At 45.0% G+C, this 16,587-nt stretch overlaps 1 protein-coding gene and 2 pseudogenes across 1 annotated transcript; 2 read left to right on the top strand and 1 right to left on the bottom strand.

Annotated features, from left to right (window-relative positions):
- Positions 1 to 357: 357 nt before the first annotated feature.
- Positions 358 to 2,470, top strand: LOC123176902 (F-box/FBD/LRR-repeat protein At3g26920-like; annotated as a pseudogene).
- Positions 2,471 to 5,818: 3,348 nt separating this feature from the next.
- LOC123176889 (disease resistance protein RGA5-like) lies at positions 5,819 to 9,482 on the bottom strand (annotated as a pseudogene).
- A 4,588-nt stretch (positions 9,483 to 14,070) lies between these two features.
- On the top strand, positions 14,071 to 16,179 carry LOC123176879 (putative FBD-associated F-box protein At5g56440). Its single transcript, XM_044590910.1, has 2 exons — positions 14,071 to 15,522; positions 15,639 to 16,179. The coding sequence occupies exons 1-2, from the start codon at positions 14,356 to 14,358 to the stop codon at positions 16,044 to 16,046; spliced, it is 1,575 nt and encodes a 524-aa protein (XP_044446845.1). The 5' UTR covers positions 14,071 to 14,355; the 3' UTR covers positions 16,047 to 16,179.
- The last annotated feature ends 408 nt before the right edge of the window (positions 16,180 to 16,587 follow it).

The following is a 16,587-nucleotide window of genomic DNA, read 5'->3' as shown; positions in this document are numbered from 1 at the left end:
ATCCGGTGCACAAAACCCGTCTCAAAACCCTTTTTGAGGAAGACCTCTCGAATAAACTTCCAGAGAAAAGTGGCGTTGTGTACTTCGTCTCGAGACATATGATCTGTTGATCGACGCCACGCCGCCCGACCGGCCAAACGCTCTTCAAAAGCTATACATTTCTGTTGAGAAATTAATGGAAAAGGTAGTTTCCCCGTGAAAAAAAAGCAATTCGTGTGTAATATTCCTTTTTTTTTCTTGAGGTGACAAAGTCAATTTTTGTTTTGTTTTTTACAATGGACGAGCTGTCTGGAGTTGGGCTGGGCTGCATCTTGCCACGAATTTTCTCTCCTCCCTCTCTGCTCGCTCGTATTTCCACCCAGTTGGCCAGTTCGCACAAGCAAACCAAACCCTGGTTCGCCTTCGCCGTTCCACATTCCCCCAATCCGCTCCCCGCCCGCCGGCCATGGAGGAGCCACCGGCGGCGACGATGCGCGCTCCCAAGAGGCCGAGATCCGATGGAGCCGAAGACCAGCGAGTACCACCTGGGGGCGGCAGCGGCGAGGGGCAGGGAAGCCTCGACGACCTAGACCTCATCAGCCGCCTCCCCGACGAGATGCTCGGCACCGTCGTCTCCCTCCTCCCCACCAAGGACGGAGCGCGCACGCAGGTCCTCTCCCACCGCTGGCGTCCCCTCTGGCTCTCATCCAATGCGCCGCTCAATCTCGAGGTTGACCTCGGCCGCAGCCTCCCGGTCTCCAAGATCCTCTCCGACCACCCGGGCCCGGCCCGCCGACTGTCTCGACGACACTCCCGACCTCGCCCCCCTGGACGATTGGATTTGCTCCGGGAGCCTCGTCGTCCTCCAGGACCTCGAGGTCACCATCTCCCTATCGAAGGTGTCGGTATGGCGGCACTTCCAGCCGTGGTTGCCGTCGGACGCGCTGATCCTCTTCGCGCCCACGCTCCGTATACTCACCTCACCTGCTGCGGATTCCCCCGCCTGGTTCTGGATGGCCTGCCACCGAGTTTTCCGCACCTCAAGCGGCTCTTCCTATTCGAGGTCGGCATCTCGGACGACTATCTGCAGAGCATGATATCCAACTGCCACTTTCTGCAAACCGTCTGGTTGCACGCCTGTAGATTTGGTCGTCTTTGCATCAGCTCGCCGACTCTCAGGAGCATCAGATGCATCAGCTGGAAACGTGCCATCACTTTACCAGAGTTGGTCATTGAGGACACCCCTTCCCTTGAGAGGCTAGTAATAACACTTCATCAAGACTGTGGTCCGGCGACCATCCGAGTAATCCGGGCACCTAAACTGGAGATACTTGGTTCGTTATCTCAAGGCATATCCACTCTCCACATTGGAACAATGGTTTTTCAGGTTAGCTGCAAGCCCAATCACTCATTCACCGTTCCTGTATGCAGGGTATTTCTCATATCACACTTGTCCTTCTCTCCAGAAAATGGTTGCCGTCAGCTTGACAACCAAAATGCACACAATGAAGATTTTGGTTCTGGACTCTGTTGGTCCTAATCTGGATTCGGTTGTTAGCTTCCTCAAGTGCTTCCCTTGCTTGCAGAAGCTCTATATCTTTGTGAGTATTCATATCTACTATCAAACTTAGCACTAGGTCAGACTTATGTTCTAGTGAACTAGTATTTTTATTCCTAATTTGTTAGCAACTGCCTTTATATTGGGGTTTCATTTTTCTATCCGCAGTCGCATCCAAGGAACTATATTAATAATGTGCGGGAGTATGACCCATTTGATCCAATTGAATGCCTTGAACTCAATTTAAAAAAGGTGGTGCTGAAGAACTATGATGGTAACAAGAGGCCAGTAATTGATTTTGCCAAGTTCTTTATTTTGAATGCGAAAGTGCTAGAGAAAATGGAAATCGGAGTCCTCAACCACTGCAACGACGAATGGATGCACTATCAACATGGACAGCTACAAGTGGAGAATAGAGCTTCTCGAGATGCAAACATTGAACTGAAGAGGGATGCAGAAGGGAAATTCGAACACCACAGGCATATCCATGATTTTTCAATTGCTGATCCTTTTGATGGGCCCCATTGACGCTAGCTACACATGTTCTAGGTAGCCTTTCCGGAGATTGTGTTTCACCGGCTGCCCTTGTTTGTCTGTCTAATGTAGTAATGTTATCTCAAGCCGCAAAATGATCTGCTTCATTCAGCAATGGAATGCCTATGTTACCCACTTTTGAAGCAAACCAGAATTCAGGAGGTGGTCCCTAAGGCCCAGGTTCAAATCCAAACTTTCTAATGTACAAGAACGTTTGTGTTATGTTTAGTTGGTACTTGTTGTTTCTCTCCTGTTTTGTGTTATATGTAAGTTGGTAGAACTGGATGCTGCAGGCAATATATCCGTCGTATGCAGCACTTAATGAAAAACATTGGTGTTTTATTTCTTTGCATGGAAGTCATTCAACTTCGTGAGCAAGTCATTAAGATAACTATTTCAAATTTAAACCTTGTTTCTGCTGTTTAGCCAGGGATCTATGTTCGTTTTACAAGATTCATTTCTTTCAGACATTTGAAATTGCATTTATAGTTACGTATTGTTTGTCTGTAAAGAAAAGATGGTAAAGTTTGAATGGTGATTTTATTCCGTGTACAATTAAGTGGCATTAGAACATGTACTTTTCACCTCTATTTGTAATGGTTTCCTGACCTCATTCTAACACAAACCTCAAAATGGAAAAGGAATTATACTTGATTTTTGTACATGGTTTGATTTGATACCATGGAGCAATTGGTTAGTGAGTTTTGATGAATGACTGTTACAATACATGGATGCATCAACATTTTAGTTACTCATGGGGAAAGAAATTAAATCTGAAAGTAGTCAGCATTCCATTCAAATACATTTTGGTGACGAAGTATATAGCATGTTCAGTCCCTGCTTAGTGCCGCAATGATATGTAGTTGTGCGCCTGAATGCAAACCTCCTTCCACCTGATGGCTGAGTCCTTCCACGTGCCAAGAGCCATGTACCCAGTAGATTCATAAATTAGAAGCTCATGGTCTCATTTGCAAGCATGGCGGTTAACAGTTACAATACATGCGCGGGGTAGAGTTCCACAAAATTCAGTTGAGATGACATCTTATTGATGACTTGATGCCATCTTCTAGAGAACAGAGCATCCCACCCTAAATTTAGTTGAGATTACAAGCCAACTTAGCAGGTGGAAGATATATACTAGTAGTAGTTTGTAAGCTCAAGCCCGTCAGGCTGGCTTTATGCAATAAGCAGAGCAGGGCCTAATACGTACATGGCCAAAGTCATAGACTCCACAATGACAGAGAGCTAGAAAGCCTAGATGCCATGTAACATGTTTTGTTGTTCTAGAACGATCACTATAGGACATAATTTAGATAATTGTTTCTTGTGGGAGTGAGTAAAACCACCATCATTTGAATTACCATTGCAAATTGAAATTGAATTAATCAACGGCGGAAACAATACATGGCTGCCCAATCATCGTAGACAACTCTCCCTCCGTTTCTAAATACAAGTCTTTTTAGAGATTTCAATATGGACTACATATATGTTTAGAAACGGAGGGAGTACAGGTTGAGGAATAGAGCTTGTCGAGATGCACAAATTGAACTAAAAAGTGCTATACAACAGGATTTCAAAGGCGAGTGGCATATCCATGTTTTTTCAACGTCTGACCCCTTTGTCATGTTCTAGTGTGGACACTTGCTATAGATGTTCTAGGTACCCTTTCTGGAGATTGTGTCACCAGCTGCCCTTGTTTTTGTGTCTAATGTTATCTCACCCTTGTAATGCTTTGCAAAATGATCTACTTCATTCTGCAATGGAATGCTTTGTTACCCACTATGAAGCAAACCAGGATTGAGGAGCGCGACCTCGCCGTTGTCGACGTTCGTCTTCGTCCTCATTCAGGAGTGCGCCGTTACTAGTACAACCTAGGGTTATTACTAATTAGCCATGCGTCTCAATTATTTATGCAGGTAACATGGATAATGTGAAATATAAACAATATACCAACCAAGATATCATGGTGGGGGTTGGGGGCAAATGCCCCCCTCCCCCTCACACACAACTTAGCCTAGTTCATATGGGGCTCATATTTGAGGATAATATCTTCAAATATATCCATTATAGGATGTCAACAAATTGATCTATTAGTTCACCAATATGTGAAAAAAAAGACATGCGACTGATTCTTTTTCCAAACATTTACTGTTGATAGAAAAAGCGGTATACGGGGGTGTGTGGGATACGGTTCATAGAAAACGTAAACTTGGAAGAAAAAATTCATAGATTTGCAATAAAAAAGTTCACTAGCATGGAATTTTTTTTTCAAAATTTTGAAAAAGTTAACGTGATTTGAAAAGGTCCATGGAATTCAAGAAATGTCATTGATTTTGAAAAAATCGTCAACTTTTAGAAAATGTTCATGAATCTGGAAAAAGTTCTTCAAATTTGGAAAATAATCAATGATTTTGAGAAAAAAGTTCGTCGATTATAAAAAAAGTTCACAAATTTGAAGAAAAGTTCATTGATATTGAAAAAAAAATCAATTTTGAAAAAAGTTCAATGATTTTGAATTTTTTTTAATCAATTTAAAAAAACTCAAATTTGAAAAATGTCCAGCGATTTTGAAAAAAGTTCATCGATATTGAAAAAGATCATGCATTGTGAAAAAAGATTTTAGTTACCCACAGGGAAAGAAATTAAGTCTAAAACTAGTCAGCATTACATTCAAATATATTTTGGTCACGAAAAAAATATCATGTTCAGTCCCAGCGTAGCGCTGCAATGATTTGCGGTTGTGCGCCTGAATGGAACCTCCTTCCACCTGATGGCTGAACCCTTCCACGTACCAAGAGCCATCTTCCCAGCAGATTTAGAAATTAAAAGCTCATGTGTCTCATTTGGATGCGCGGCGGCTACCAGTTACAGACTTACAGGCGCAGAGTGGAGGTCCACAAAATTCAGTTCAGATCACATCTTCTTGATGACTTGATGTCATCTTCCGGAGAACAGAGCTCCTCCCTGCATTTGGTTGAGAATCACAGATCAGCATTTGACAGGCCAACTTACCAAGCAGAAGATATATACCATGAGTAGTTTGTAAGCTCAAGCACGTCAGGCTGGCTTAGAGCATCCTGAATGGCCAACCTTTATGCAACAAGCAGATCAGACCGTGCATCTAGGTTTTCTACGTGCACGCTCAAATCAAACACAACCCCATCAAATGCACAATCTTGATTGTCTAAATCATACACGCAAATAATATCAGAGTTTCGCTACAACTAGAGTTATGAAATGCAGGGACGGTGATACACAGCCAAAGCAGCAAACTGAACACTTATACTCAAGCAACCCAATGGGAAGGGAGGCCTGCAAATGCTCACACTAGAGGCAAACGCTGCACCTTGAGTATATCTAGTCAGGAAACTCAACTGAGAAATCAAATACGTATATGTCTCTCGGAGTGCAAGTCCCATGCTGGTGGCCAGTTGCAGACTTGCGGTAAATACTACTCCCTCTGTCCCATAATATAAGAGCCTTTTTGACACTACACTAGTATAATAAACGATCTTATATTATGAGATGGAGGGAGTAATAGTAGGAGGATCGGACGAGCGTCTAGCTCTTTACATGCTGTACAAGATGAATACAGGGTCAGCACAGTGTAGATGCAACATGTTCTTCTTGTTTTAGAACGATGACTATAGGACATAATTTAGATAATTGTTTCTTGTGGGAGTTAGTAAAACCACTATCGTTTGAATTACCAGGATAAGGCAGATCTAGTTTCCGGTGACCAGACGGTCATTCTGCCCGTGTCCTTTCTTCCTCCTGTATTTTAGCTATATATATTTTTAGTTCTTCCCTCTCCTTTCTGTCTTTTGCGATGGCCTCTTCCCACTGCATATCATCCTTAAACATGTAACGTTCCGAGATTCTGCTGACATGGATTTCATGGCCAGGGTGCAACTCGATTGCCCTTTCAATGTAAGACCATAGTCTCCACCTGGCCTGGAGCTGCTCTGCAGCAATCAATTTCGACCTGGAGGTGTGTAAGGCCTGAAAAATGCTCGATGCCCAAGTTGGCAAAAAATTCAGACATCACCACCATTGGTTTCAGTTGAAGATGGAGCTGTCGGAGTGCTGGCACAGCACCTAGTGAGAATGTGTGCAATCCGTCTGTTGGTTCAATACTGTGCAGTAATAGGTACGCGAAGAAGAACTCCGTTAGGAGGTTGAATCCGTCAGCACCGATCATCAACTTTCCTTTGACTACGCTTGTAACCTCTAGCTGAAGATAGGCCAGAGAAGGCATGCTCATGAGGATATGGAGACCCTCCTTATCAAATTCAGCTACTTTCAAGTATAGATTCGTCAGATTTTTTAGGGAGCCCACTCCCTTCGGAACTTCTTCAACTATTGTCTCAATTCTAAGAACTTGGAGGTATGGATAGGTGCAATATGGGTCTCGAAATAGATGCCAGCAGATCTCTCTATTAGTATTAAGATCTCGAAGGTTGCATTTGCCCAACTCACGTACAGATAACACCAAAAGTTCTATTATTCTTCCTCTTATTGCATATTCCTTGCACACCATCGTGGGAACTATAGACAGTCTTCTCAATTTTGTTAGATGCCCAAGCTCTTCTGCAAATCTCATTGGGTTGCCAGTTCCCCAGATGTTTACCCCCTGCAATACCTCCAAGGCTTGCATACCCCTGAACGCATCTGCAGGCAACCAGTCACTGGGGTTGACAAATAGGCGCACCAATTTATGCAAATGCACCATAGTAGATGGCAGTCTTAAACCTGACATACAGCCATTCAAATCGAGAGTCTCTAGGTGTTGTAGCTTTCCAATTTCCCTAGGAATCTCAGTAATTTTATTACTATGAATTCGCAAAAACCTCAGCTGAGGTGAACTTCCTATATTTTTTAAATGCTTGTTTTCCAACCATTCATATCCCTCGAGATCCAACACCCGCAAAGCATGGAAGCCCACAATATTTATTTTCTCCTCGCCTCTTTGAAACATAGTCAGTGAGCGAACATGTGACTTGGTTTCTGTAATTGCACGAACTGTCCCATTGCACTTCCCGCCACAAGATTGCATGGACAGACGACGAATCTTGTTTGGAGCAGATTTGCAGATAAATCCATTCAAAACAGTGGCAAAATTCTCTTCATTTGATAAAGATATTATAAGGTCAAGCACCATATCATGGACCCGACAATATTGCACACGCCATCACATTCAATTGGTTGGATCAAATTTGAATTCACAAGTTCGTTAAAACAGTTCTATGCTGCTTGATCCAAATGTCCACATTGTCTTTTAAGGAATCCTTCAGCCATCCATTTCCACTTCAATTCTTCACAGCTGATATTATAGTCCTCTGGATATATACACAAGTACAATAAGCAAGTCTTCAGCTGGTGTGGGAGATTCCAGTAACTAAGTAATAATATATCTTTCATCACCTTCAAGTTCCCATCTTTTTCAAGCAAAGAACCAATACCAATGGAATCTTGGAGTCTCTCCCATTCATCCTTGTCATGTGCCTTACCGGCAAGCAAACTTGCAAATGTAATTATAGCCAATGGCAGACCACCACATTTTTTTAAGATCCTGGTAGCAACTTCTTCCAGATCAGCAGGACAAGGATCATCCGAATAGAAAATCCTCTTACAAAACAATCTTCGAGAATCAACATCATTTAGAGGTGCCATTTGATAAGGTTGACCACCAGAGTTGGAACAACACAGATTAGCTACACCAGTAATGCGTGTTGTAGCAATTATTCTGCTACCATTATTATTCTTAGGAAATGCTGCCTTGACCATTTTTCAATCCTGTTCTTTCCATACGTCATCAATAACAATGAAGTATCTGTATTCAATGATGTGCATTGTCATAACTGTATAACTGTGATCCCCTAAAAAAAAAACTGTATAACTGTGATAACTTGCACTAGCAATCAATTTGATATTTGCAAGCTGGTACAAAAATTGTCCATACTTAATTTTCTAGTAGTAAATTATTTTGTTTGCAGCAATAAAAATACTAGAAGTAACCCATTCATCCCATTGGCAAGTGGATTTTATTTTTATTTTTGAAGCATATCTAGGTACAAGGTGACTTTCATTGATAGAAGAAAGAAACAAGACTACTTTGCCCCGACTAAACTAAACTATTGCCCAAGTTTAAGTTTCAACCATGAACTCTAATACTACCCTCTAAAACACAACGCTCAACTATATTGACACATATTTTACCTTCTACTCCCTCCATTTCTAAATATAAGTCTTTTTTAGAGATTTACATGGACTATGTACGGATGTATATATACAAATTTTAGAGTGTAGATTCACTCATTTTCCTCCGTATGTAGTCCATAGTGGAAACTCTAAGAAAACATATATTTAGGAACGGAGGGAGAGTAGACCCTTAACATGGTGGTTAGGATGGTGTGGCTTTAGTGTGCTTTAGCAAAACTGTTTATAGATATATTACAACAAATATGGTATTCTGTGAAAAAAGGTTGTCACTGATTAACACAGTATCTGATGGTTGGGGCCTTGCGCCATGAATTATAGGAATTAATTAATATTACTTGTTCATGGAAAAAATAAATAAATAAACAACACGATAGGAGTACCTTTTTCCAGTCAAGATCTGTTTGATTTTACGGATTAGTTGTTAGAATCTCCAACCCTCTGATTGACACTCTCCATACGCATCTTTGTCAATTTGAGACAAGATATCCTTCAAAAGATTCTCTAGATCAAGTGTACGTGACACAGACACAGAAGCTCGGTACTGGAAGTCTCCTCCGATCTTGCGATAGACCTCCATGGCTAGGGTCGTCTTCCCCAGTCCTCCGGATCCCACAATGGCCACCACTTTCAGCTGCATTTCTTTCTCATCCATCAACAAGGAATCGATGTCCTTCACTGGGCCATCTATTGCCACCAAGCCACTGACATCGTCGTAGAGTGCAGTTATCCGTGGATCAACCTCCACAATTTGTGGTGGAGTGTAGCAACTCTCATCAAGCTTGTACCTGTCACGCCGCTGGCTCTCCTCGATGACGCGAGCTTTGAGGTCCTTGATCTGGGTCGCGATGTCATGACGCGCCCACAGCGTTCTAAGCCGGTGCGCGGTTCTCTTCATAAATCCCCGCTTGGCTTCTCCGCTTCCAAGCCGGTCCATGAAGCGGTCGATGCAGTCTTCTATGTCATAGCTGAGGTCGCGCACTTTGCCTCTCCAGTCCTTGGCTGTGGTGTCGAGTTTCTCCTCCATGTCCGCCAGTCTCTCCAGCAAGACTTGCATGCTGCTGAGCTCGCGCTGGAGGAACTCGATCTGCTTGTGAACCCCCGCAAGCAGCTTGTACTCGTTGGTGAGCAAGGTGGCGAGCTTGCAAAGGAGGGAGCTCATCGCCCCCGTCGCAGTGCTCACCCCCGCCATCTCTCTGGATCCTCCGATCGGTTGTTTAGGAAGAGAAGCTGATGACTATGATTAGTGTTTGGTGGAAAAGGAGCAATGGCGTTGGGCATGCATCACTGATATATATGGACTATGGAGGGACTTATTCTACCGTGTAGGCTCCGCCCCACTCTTGTTGCATGATAGTATATTACTGCTGTTGTGGCTTGGGAGGCAACGAAGCTGGCTGATTGGAAGCCCGGTCGTTGTCACAACATCGTCCCTAAAAAAGAAGATAAAATACTACGTTCATCGTCGTAGCGATACTACCGATGACTAGTTGGTCGACAAAAATAATACTGGCGACTGAGATGGCATTAGCTAGTCTCCACGCAGACGCGTGAGTGGATCGTTGATTCCTAAGGTCGAGGTTTAAAGAAGCACATGAGATCTTAACGATGTCCATCCATGTTTAATTTGTTGTATTTTTCTTTCTTTTTTCGCGGATGGATTTGTTGTATCGTTCTTTCTCTCTTAGTTTATTTTTCGTATTTTGTTTTTGTTTAATAAATCTTTTGTGGTTTCAATAAATAATACATTGAAGTTATTTTCCAAATAAGCTGTTCCACTTCTCTATATATTTGGTTCGTGTATTGATTTCTTTTCTTTTTCCTGTAAAAGAAGATTTCTTTTCTTTGAAAATTCATAATTTTTTTTGAGAAAACACAGAGATTTTGTCATCATTTTCATGGATGATGGAACATTGTAGACAGAGAGAGGAATTCCGCAATGCACCTTAGGTGCAACACTGGTGGGACTAAAATTGTGTGTGTTTTTTTAGAAAGTCCTAGAGGCATCGCAAAGGATGATGAGTTGGGCTAGGCTGGGCTGCATTTTGCTTCGGCCCGTGGAAGCCAGCCCACACTCGTGACTTGCCGAGGGTTCGCCGTCTCTCGAGTCTAGAGTCGTCTAGACCAACTGATGAATCCCCAATCCGCCCAAAATACCCGACCACACCGCCACCAAAACCTCCCCGCCAGCCATGGAGGGCGGAGAGGCCGCGGCGCCGGCAATGCGCGCTTCCAAGAGGCGCCGATCCGTCCAAGCCGACGACCAGCCAGTACAGCCGGGGAGTAGCAGCCAGCAGGAGGAACAGCAGAGCGACCTCGTCGACCTCATCGGCCGCCGCCTCGACGACCTCATCAGCCGACGCCTAACCCGTCTACACGACCACGCCGCGGGCGCCATCCTCTCCCTCTTCCCCACCAAGGATGATCTCATCAGCCGCCTCCCCGACGACGTCCTCGGCGCCATCGTCTCCCTCCTCCCCGCCAAGGACGGCGCCCGCACGCAGCTCCTCTCCCGCCGGTGGAGGCCCCTCTGGCGCTCATCCATGGCGCTCTGATCTCGTTATGTCTCCCTTCTTACCTGGTTGTCGATCCTCCTGGCAACACTGTACAGTTTTTCCCCCTACTATAATGAAAAAGGCAGAACACCTGCCAGTTCCGGTCAAAAAAAAAAAAAAACTCGGCTGACTCTTAGAAGCATCAGCTTCTACACTCCAGTCACTCCTTGGAACAAAGAATCCCAGGAACTAGTCATTGAAGACACCCCTTGCCTTGAGAGGTTAGTACCACTGGATCCAGACTGTAGTCGGGTGACCATTCGAGTAATCCGGGCTCCTAAACTAGAGATATTGGGTCTGCACTACCGGAACAGGGCGCTATCCCGACGGCCGAGACAATACTGACGGCCCCCGTCGGCCTATTCAGAGCTATGCCGACAGCCAGGTCCAGGCCGTCGGGCTACCCCTAGATAAGCCGACGGCCACCGTCGGCACAGAAAGGCCGTCGACCTAGCTACGAGCACGCCGACAGCTGCCGTCGGCATACCCATGGGCCCGGCGACCCCGCTCGTGACGGGCGGCTAACGGCGTCCGAACTATGCCGACGGCCGAGACAGGATACGCATGCCGCTGTTATCTGAAGGCATATCCACTCTCCACATAGGAACCACAATTTTTCAGGTTAGCAGCAAGTTCATTTTCGCATTCGGCATTCTTATACGCAAGCTATTATTCTCATCTTGCATGTTTTATTTCCCAGAAAATGATTGCTGTCAACTTGGCAACCCAAATGGACACAGTGAAGATTTTGGTCCTCAATTCTGCTGGTCCTAATCTGACTTCAGTTGTTAGCTTCCTCAAGTGCTTCCCTTGCTTGGGGAAGTTGTATGTCAGCATTGTGAGTATTCATATTTGTTGTTTTAACTCTCAAACTAACCTGGTAGCAACTGGTATTTTATTTATAACCTGTTAGCAACTGCATTTATATCCTTTGGTGCGCAAGTATGATAAACTTTATCCAATTGAATGCCTTGAGCTCCATCTAAAAAAAGTGGTGCTGAATTTTCTTTCCATAATCAGGTGACATTAAAAGGTATACTAGTTTTAACCTCTGTTTTAAATGATTTCCTGGCCTCATTTTGACACAAAATGTGAATTTGGAAGGAAAAAATATATGGTATTTCACCACATGGTTTGATTGATACCATCGAGCAATTGGCTACTGTGTTTTGAGGAATGATTGTTATTTTCTAGTGGTTGCCCAGTGCCACATATCAAGTCTCTGTTTCTGCAATTCCACGAATGCCTTTGCTTTTCAGGGAGGGTTGTGTGCTGTGGTTGATTTGAATATATAAACCATTTGCACAATTTTTTACAATTAGAGTGAGGTCTTTGTGAGTTACCTGATTGATTTGTTATGAGCTCTTCATGAGGAATCTGCTCGTGCCTGATTCGGAGAGAGCAGCGCGCACTGGCTGGGCATCAGTCTCCACCACAATATGAACGGCGCCCACAAGCTCGGTTCAACGCTTCTTCCATTGCCTTAAGTTCAGCTGTGAAGCGCACGGCCGGCCATATACCTATAGCAGCAGCCGTCACTCTCCTGGGTGATCTCGGACAATGACTCCCCAGCCTCCAAAGTTCTTCTGCCCTGCTGTGATATGCCTCCATATGAGGACAGAGGAGACAGGAGATGGTGGCCGTCAGAGTCGTGTTATAGTTGTACACTTGTACTGGCAGCCATCCGTGTACAAGAAATCTCCAACCAACATTTTAGTCGCTCACAAATGAAGAAATTCACTCTGAAATTAGTTAGCATTCCGTTTCAAATACATTTTGGTCAGGAAAGGATAAAAGAGTGTTCAGTCCCAGCTTAGTGCTGCAAAGATATGTAGTTGTGCACCTGAACGGAACCTCCTTGGATGAATCCTTCCTCGTAGATTCAGAAATTAAAAAGAGCTCATGTGTCTCATTTGGATGCATGACGGCTTACAGTTACAGTAGGCACGGAGAGGAGATCCGCAGAATTCAGTTGAGATCACATCTTCTTGATGACCTGATGCCATCTTCTAGAGAACAGAGCATCCCACCCTAAATTTTGCTGAGATTACATCACCTAGCTTTGTGCTGTTTAGCAAGGGATCTACGTTCATTGTACAGTTTAAATGCTGATTTTTTTTCTTTGTGCATTTAGGTGGCATGAAAAGGTATACTACTTTTCATCTATGCTTTTAAATAATATTTTCCGGAGCTCATTCTGGCACAAACTGTGAATTTGGGAAAATATATTCTTGATTTCTGATTTTGTTTACATGGTGTGATTGGAGGTCGACTAGCCCATCATCAAAGTCCATCCTGTGCTGCCAGATCTGTCTGTGTAATTCGCCAAATGCTTGAACTTGTCTCGAGAAAACTTGTTGCGATGCCCTAGTAGCTTTCCACGGAAGGTCCCCGCAAAAAAAAAAGCTTTCCACGGAAGGGAAGGTTGTGTGCTCTGGTTGATTTGCATATACAAGACTGTTTGCGGAACTCAGTATAACCAGAGCGAGGTCTTTATGAGTTTCCTGATTCATTTATTATTCCGTGAAGGTTCCTTGCGGTTCTCTCCATTATGCCTTCATTTCTCTCTTGTGAAAATTTCACTGTGTTGAGTGAGCTCATCTCGCCGGTGCATCATACTCCCTCCGTCCGGTTGGTGCTAGATACCATCCATTCAAGGGACAAGCTTTTTCGGACCGAGGCCCCAGGCCACCGTCTTGGGGCTTACACATTGAACAACAAACACGGCTAAATTTCGCAGGTGGAAAACCCCAGGCGAGACTCTGTTTCTGATTCAGAATTCAGAAAGAGCACCATGTACTAGCTGGGCGTCAGTCTCCACCTCATTTTGCCTTTAGTTAAGCTGTGAACGCGTCATAGATGTCATTTTATCTGACCATGGTAATTGGATAAAAAAAAGAGTGCTTGATTACATAGGAGGGATCGACAGAGGAGACGATGGCCGTCGGAGTCGTGCTGCTGTGTGTGGCTTGATTATCAATTCCAATATTGAGTAAAACCAAACCTGATTCTGTACATGTTTGTAGTCTCGTCAACGTTTACCAGTAAATACAGTTTTTTAGATTCACTAAATACTGCCATGTTCTGTCCCAGCGAACTCTGTGATTACATGGATACGACCAAAGTCCTGAAGGAATCTGCATGCCAACAACCATGCATACGTGCTGAACAAGTAGCATACGAAATAAAAAAGTTGACGTGTCTCCCGTTTGCAGGAGCACAGAATTCAGTGGAGATCTAGATGCTCTGAATTGAGTCGAGATTACAAGAATGAATGAACATGGTGTCCGAGGCTGCCGATCGGGCAGGAGGTCCAACTCGCCGCACAGCTCATGCCGCTTCGTAGATCGATGATGGCAACCAACAGAACCCTACCTAAACACGAAGAGGCAGCTATCAAATCCGACCCGATCTCAGAGGCACCCATCATACCAGAGTCGGACGCTTCTCAAGGCCGCCTCCCGCCCTGGATCTCATCACCCTCGACACAAGGGCAACTCCACCACGGCCATGGAGGAGGAAGCCCCCAAGAGCCCTACATCCGTTGGAGCCGGCGACCAGCAAGTACCGCCTGGGGCCGGCGGCGGCGAGGAGCATGGAGGCCTCGACGACCTAGACCTCATGAGCCACCTCCCCGACGAGGTACTCGGCACCGTCATCTCCCTCCTCCCCACCAGGGACGGCGCGCGCACGCAGCTCCTCTCGCGCCGGTGGCGTCCCCTCTGGCTCTCGTCCAATGCGCCGCTCAACCTTGGCGCTGACTTCGCCCTCCGTGGGGAGGAGTGCACCCTCTGCGGTGCCACCCACGAGTGCATGCACAAGCGCATCGCCTTCGTCTCCAAGATCCTCTCCGACCACCCAGGCCCGACCCGACGCTTTGCGCTCCACCTCGTATACTGGCCCAACATCCCGGGCGTTGTCGATGGCTGGTTCCGCTCCAGGTCCCTCTCCGGCCTCCAGGACCTCGAGGTCGCCAACAAACGGAGCGGCTATGTGCTGCTGCCGTCGCACGCGCTGATCCGCTTCGCTCCCACGCTTTGCCTGCTCAGCCTCAGCCAGTGCCAATTTCCCGACCTGGGGGCACCACCGAGTTTTCCGCACCTTAAAGAGCTTATCATGTACGATGTCGGTATCTCGGAGGACTCTTTCAAAACCTTCATCTCCGGGTGCTCTGTTTTGCAAAGTGTTTCACTGCACAACATGGAATGTGGTCGCGTTTGCATCAACTCGCCGACTATCAGGAGCATCAGCTTCTACGGCCGTTGGAGAAGTGTCATCACATTTCAGGAGCTGGTCATTGAGGACGCCCCTTCCCTTGAGAGGTTGGTACCACTTGATCCAGACTGTGGTCCAGCGACCATCCGCATAATCCAGGCACCTAAACTGAAGATACTTGGTTTGTTATCTGGAGGCATATCCACACTCCGCATTGGAACCACGGTTTTTCAGGTTAGCTGCAAGCACAAACGGGCGTGTCATTCGCCGTTTTCTACATGCATGGTATTATTCTCATATCACACTTGTTGTCCTTTTCTCCAGAAAATGGTTGCCGTCAGCTTGATAACCAAAATGCACACTGTTAAGATTTTACTTCTTGACTCTATTGGTCCTAATCTGGACTCAGTTGTTAACTTCCTCAAGTGCTTCCCTTGCTTGGAGAAGTTGTATGTCATTGTTGTGAGTATTCATATCTAATGTCAAACTCAGCAGTAGCTTATGTTATAGTGCTAGTATTTTGTTCCTAATTTTTGAACAACTGCCTTTATATCAGGGTTTCTTTTTTCTATCTGCAGTCACATCCAGAAAGGGATTCTTTTTTCTATCCGGAGTTGCATTCAGAAAAGGATATTAACAATGTGCGGGAGTATGACCCACTTGATCCAATTGAATGCCTTGAACTCAATCTAAAAAAGGTGGTGTTGAAGAATTATGATGGTATCAAGAGGGCAATAATTAATTTTGCCAAGTTCTTTATTTTGAATGCCAAAGTGCTGGAGGAAATGGAAATCGGAGTCCTCGGCCACGGCAATGACAAACGGATGCAGTATCTACATGAAGAGCTACAGGTGGAGAATAGAGCTTCTCAAGATGCACAAATTGAACTAAAGAGGGATGTACGACAAGATTTCAAACACCATAGGCACACCCATGATTTTTCGGTGGCGGACCCTTTTGATAGGCCCTGTGGACGGTTGCTATAGATGTTCTAGATAGCCTTTCGGGAGATTGTGTCACCAACTGCCCTTGTTTGTCTGTCTAATGTAATAATGTTATCTCACCCCTTGTGACGAACTGCAAACTGATCTACTTCATTCAGCAATGGAATGCTTTTGTTACCCACTTTTGAAGCAAATTAAACTAGGATTCAGGAGGTGGTCCCTAAGCTCAAGGTTCAAATCCGAACTCGCAGATGTACTAGTGCGTATGTGTTAAGTTCAGTTGGTACTGGTTGTTTCTATCCTGGTTCGCATCTTATGTAAGCTGGTAGTACTGCAGGCTGCAACTAATATATCTTTGCATGCACCTGTTGCTTTTATAAAATATAAACAGTTGTATTGCTTTTCTAGTAGTATGCAATTATGAAGTTTTATTTTGCGCTATGTGTGCCACGGCGCCTGTGTGCCGCAGGCGAAGTCGGCTTCGCCAAGCAGACAAGCCCATGCCACTGTACCGTCGACGCAATCGAAAGGCTCCGCGCATCCGAGACTGCACAACGCCGCTACTTTTCACCTCTGGTTTATG

Source organism: Triticum aestivum, chromosome 1D (genome assembly GCF_018294505.1).
Source record: "Triticum aestivum cultivar Chinese Spring chromosome 1D, IWGSC CS RefSeq v2.1, whole genome shotgun sequence".
NCBI lineage: Eukaryota > Viridiplantae > Streptophyta > Magnoliopsida > Poales > Poaceae > Triticum > Triticum aestivum.
Note: the sequence above shows the minus strand (reverse complement) of the source record. Positions and strands in the feature narration are given on the sequence as shown.

Excerpts from the sequence above, each read along its gene's own strand:
- LOC123176879 (XM_044590910.1), top strand. The coding sequence starts at position 14,356 with ATGGAGGAGGAAGCCCCCAAGAGCCCTACATCCGTTGGAGCCGGCGAC. Across the intron at positions 15,523-15,638 it reads AGAAGTTGTATGTCATTGTT|TCACATCCAGAAAGGGATTC; the intron begins GTGAGTATTCAT and ends TTCTATCTGCAG.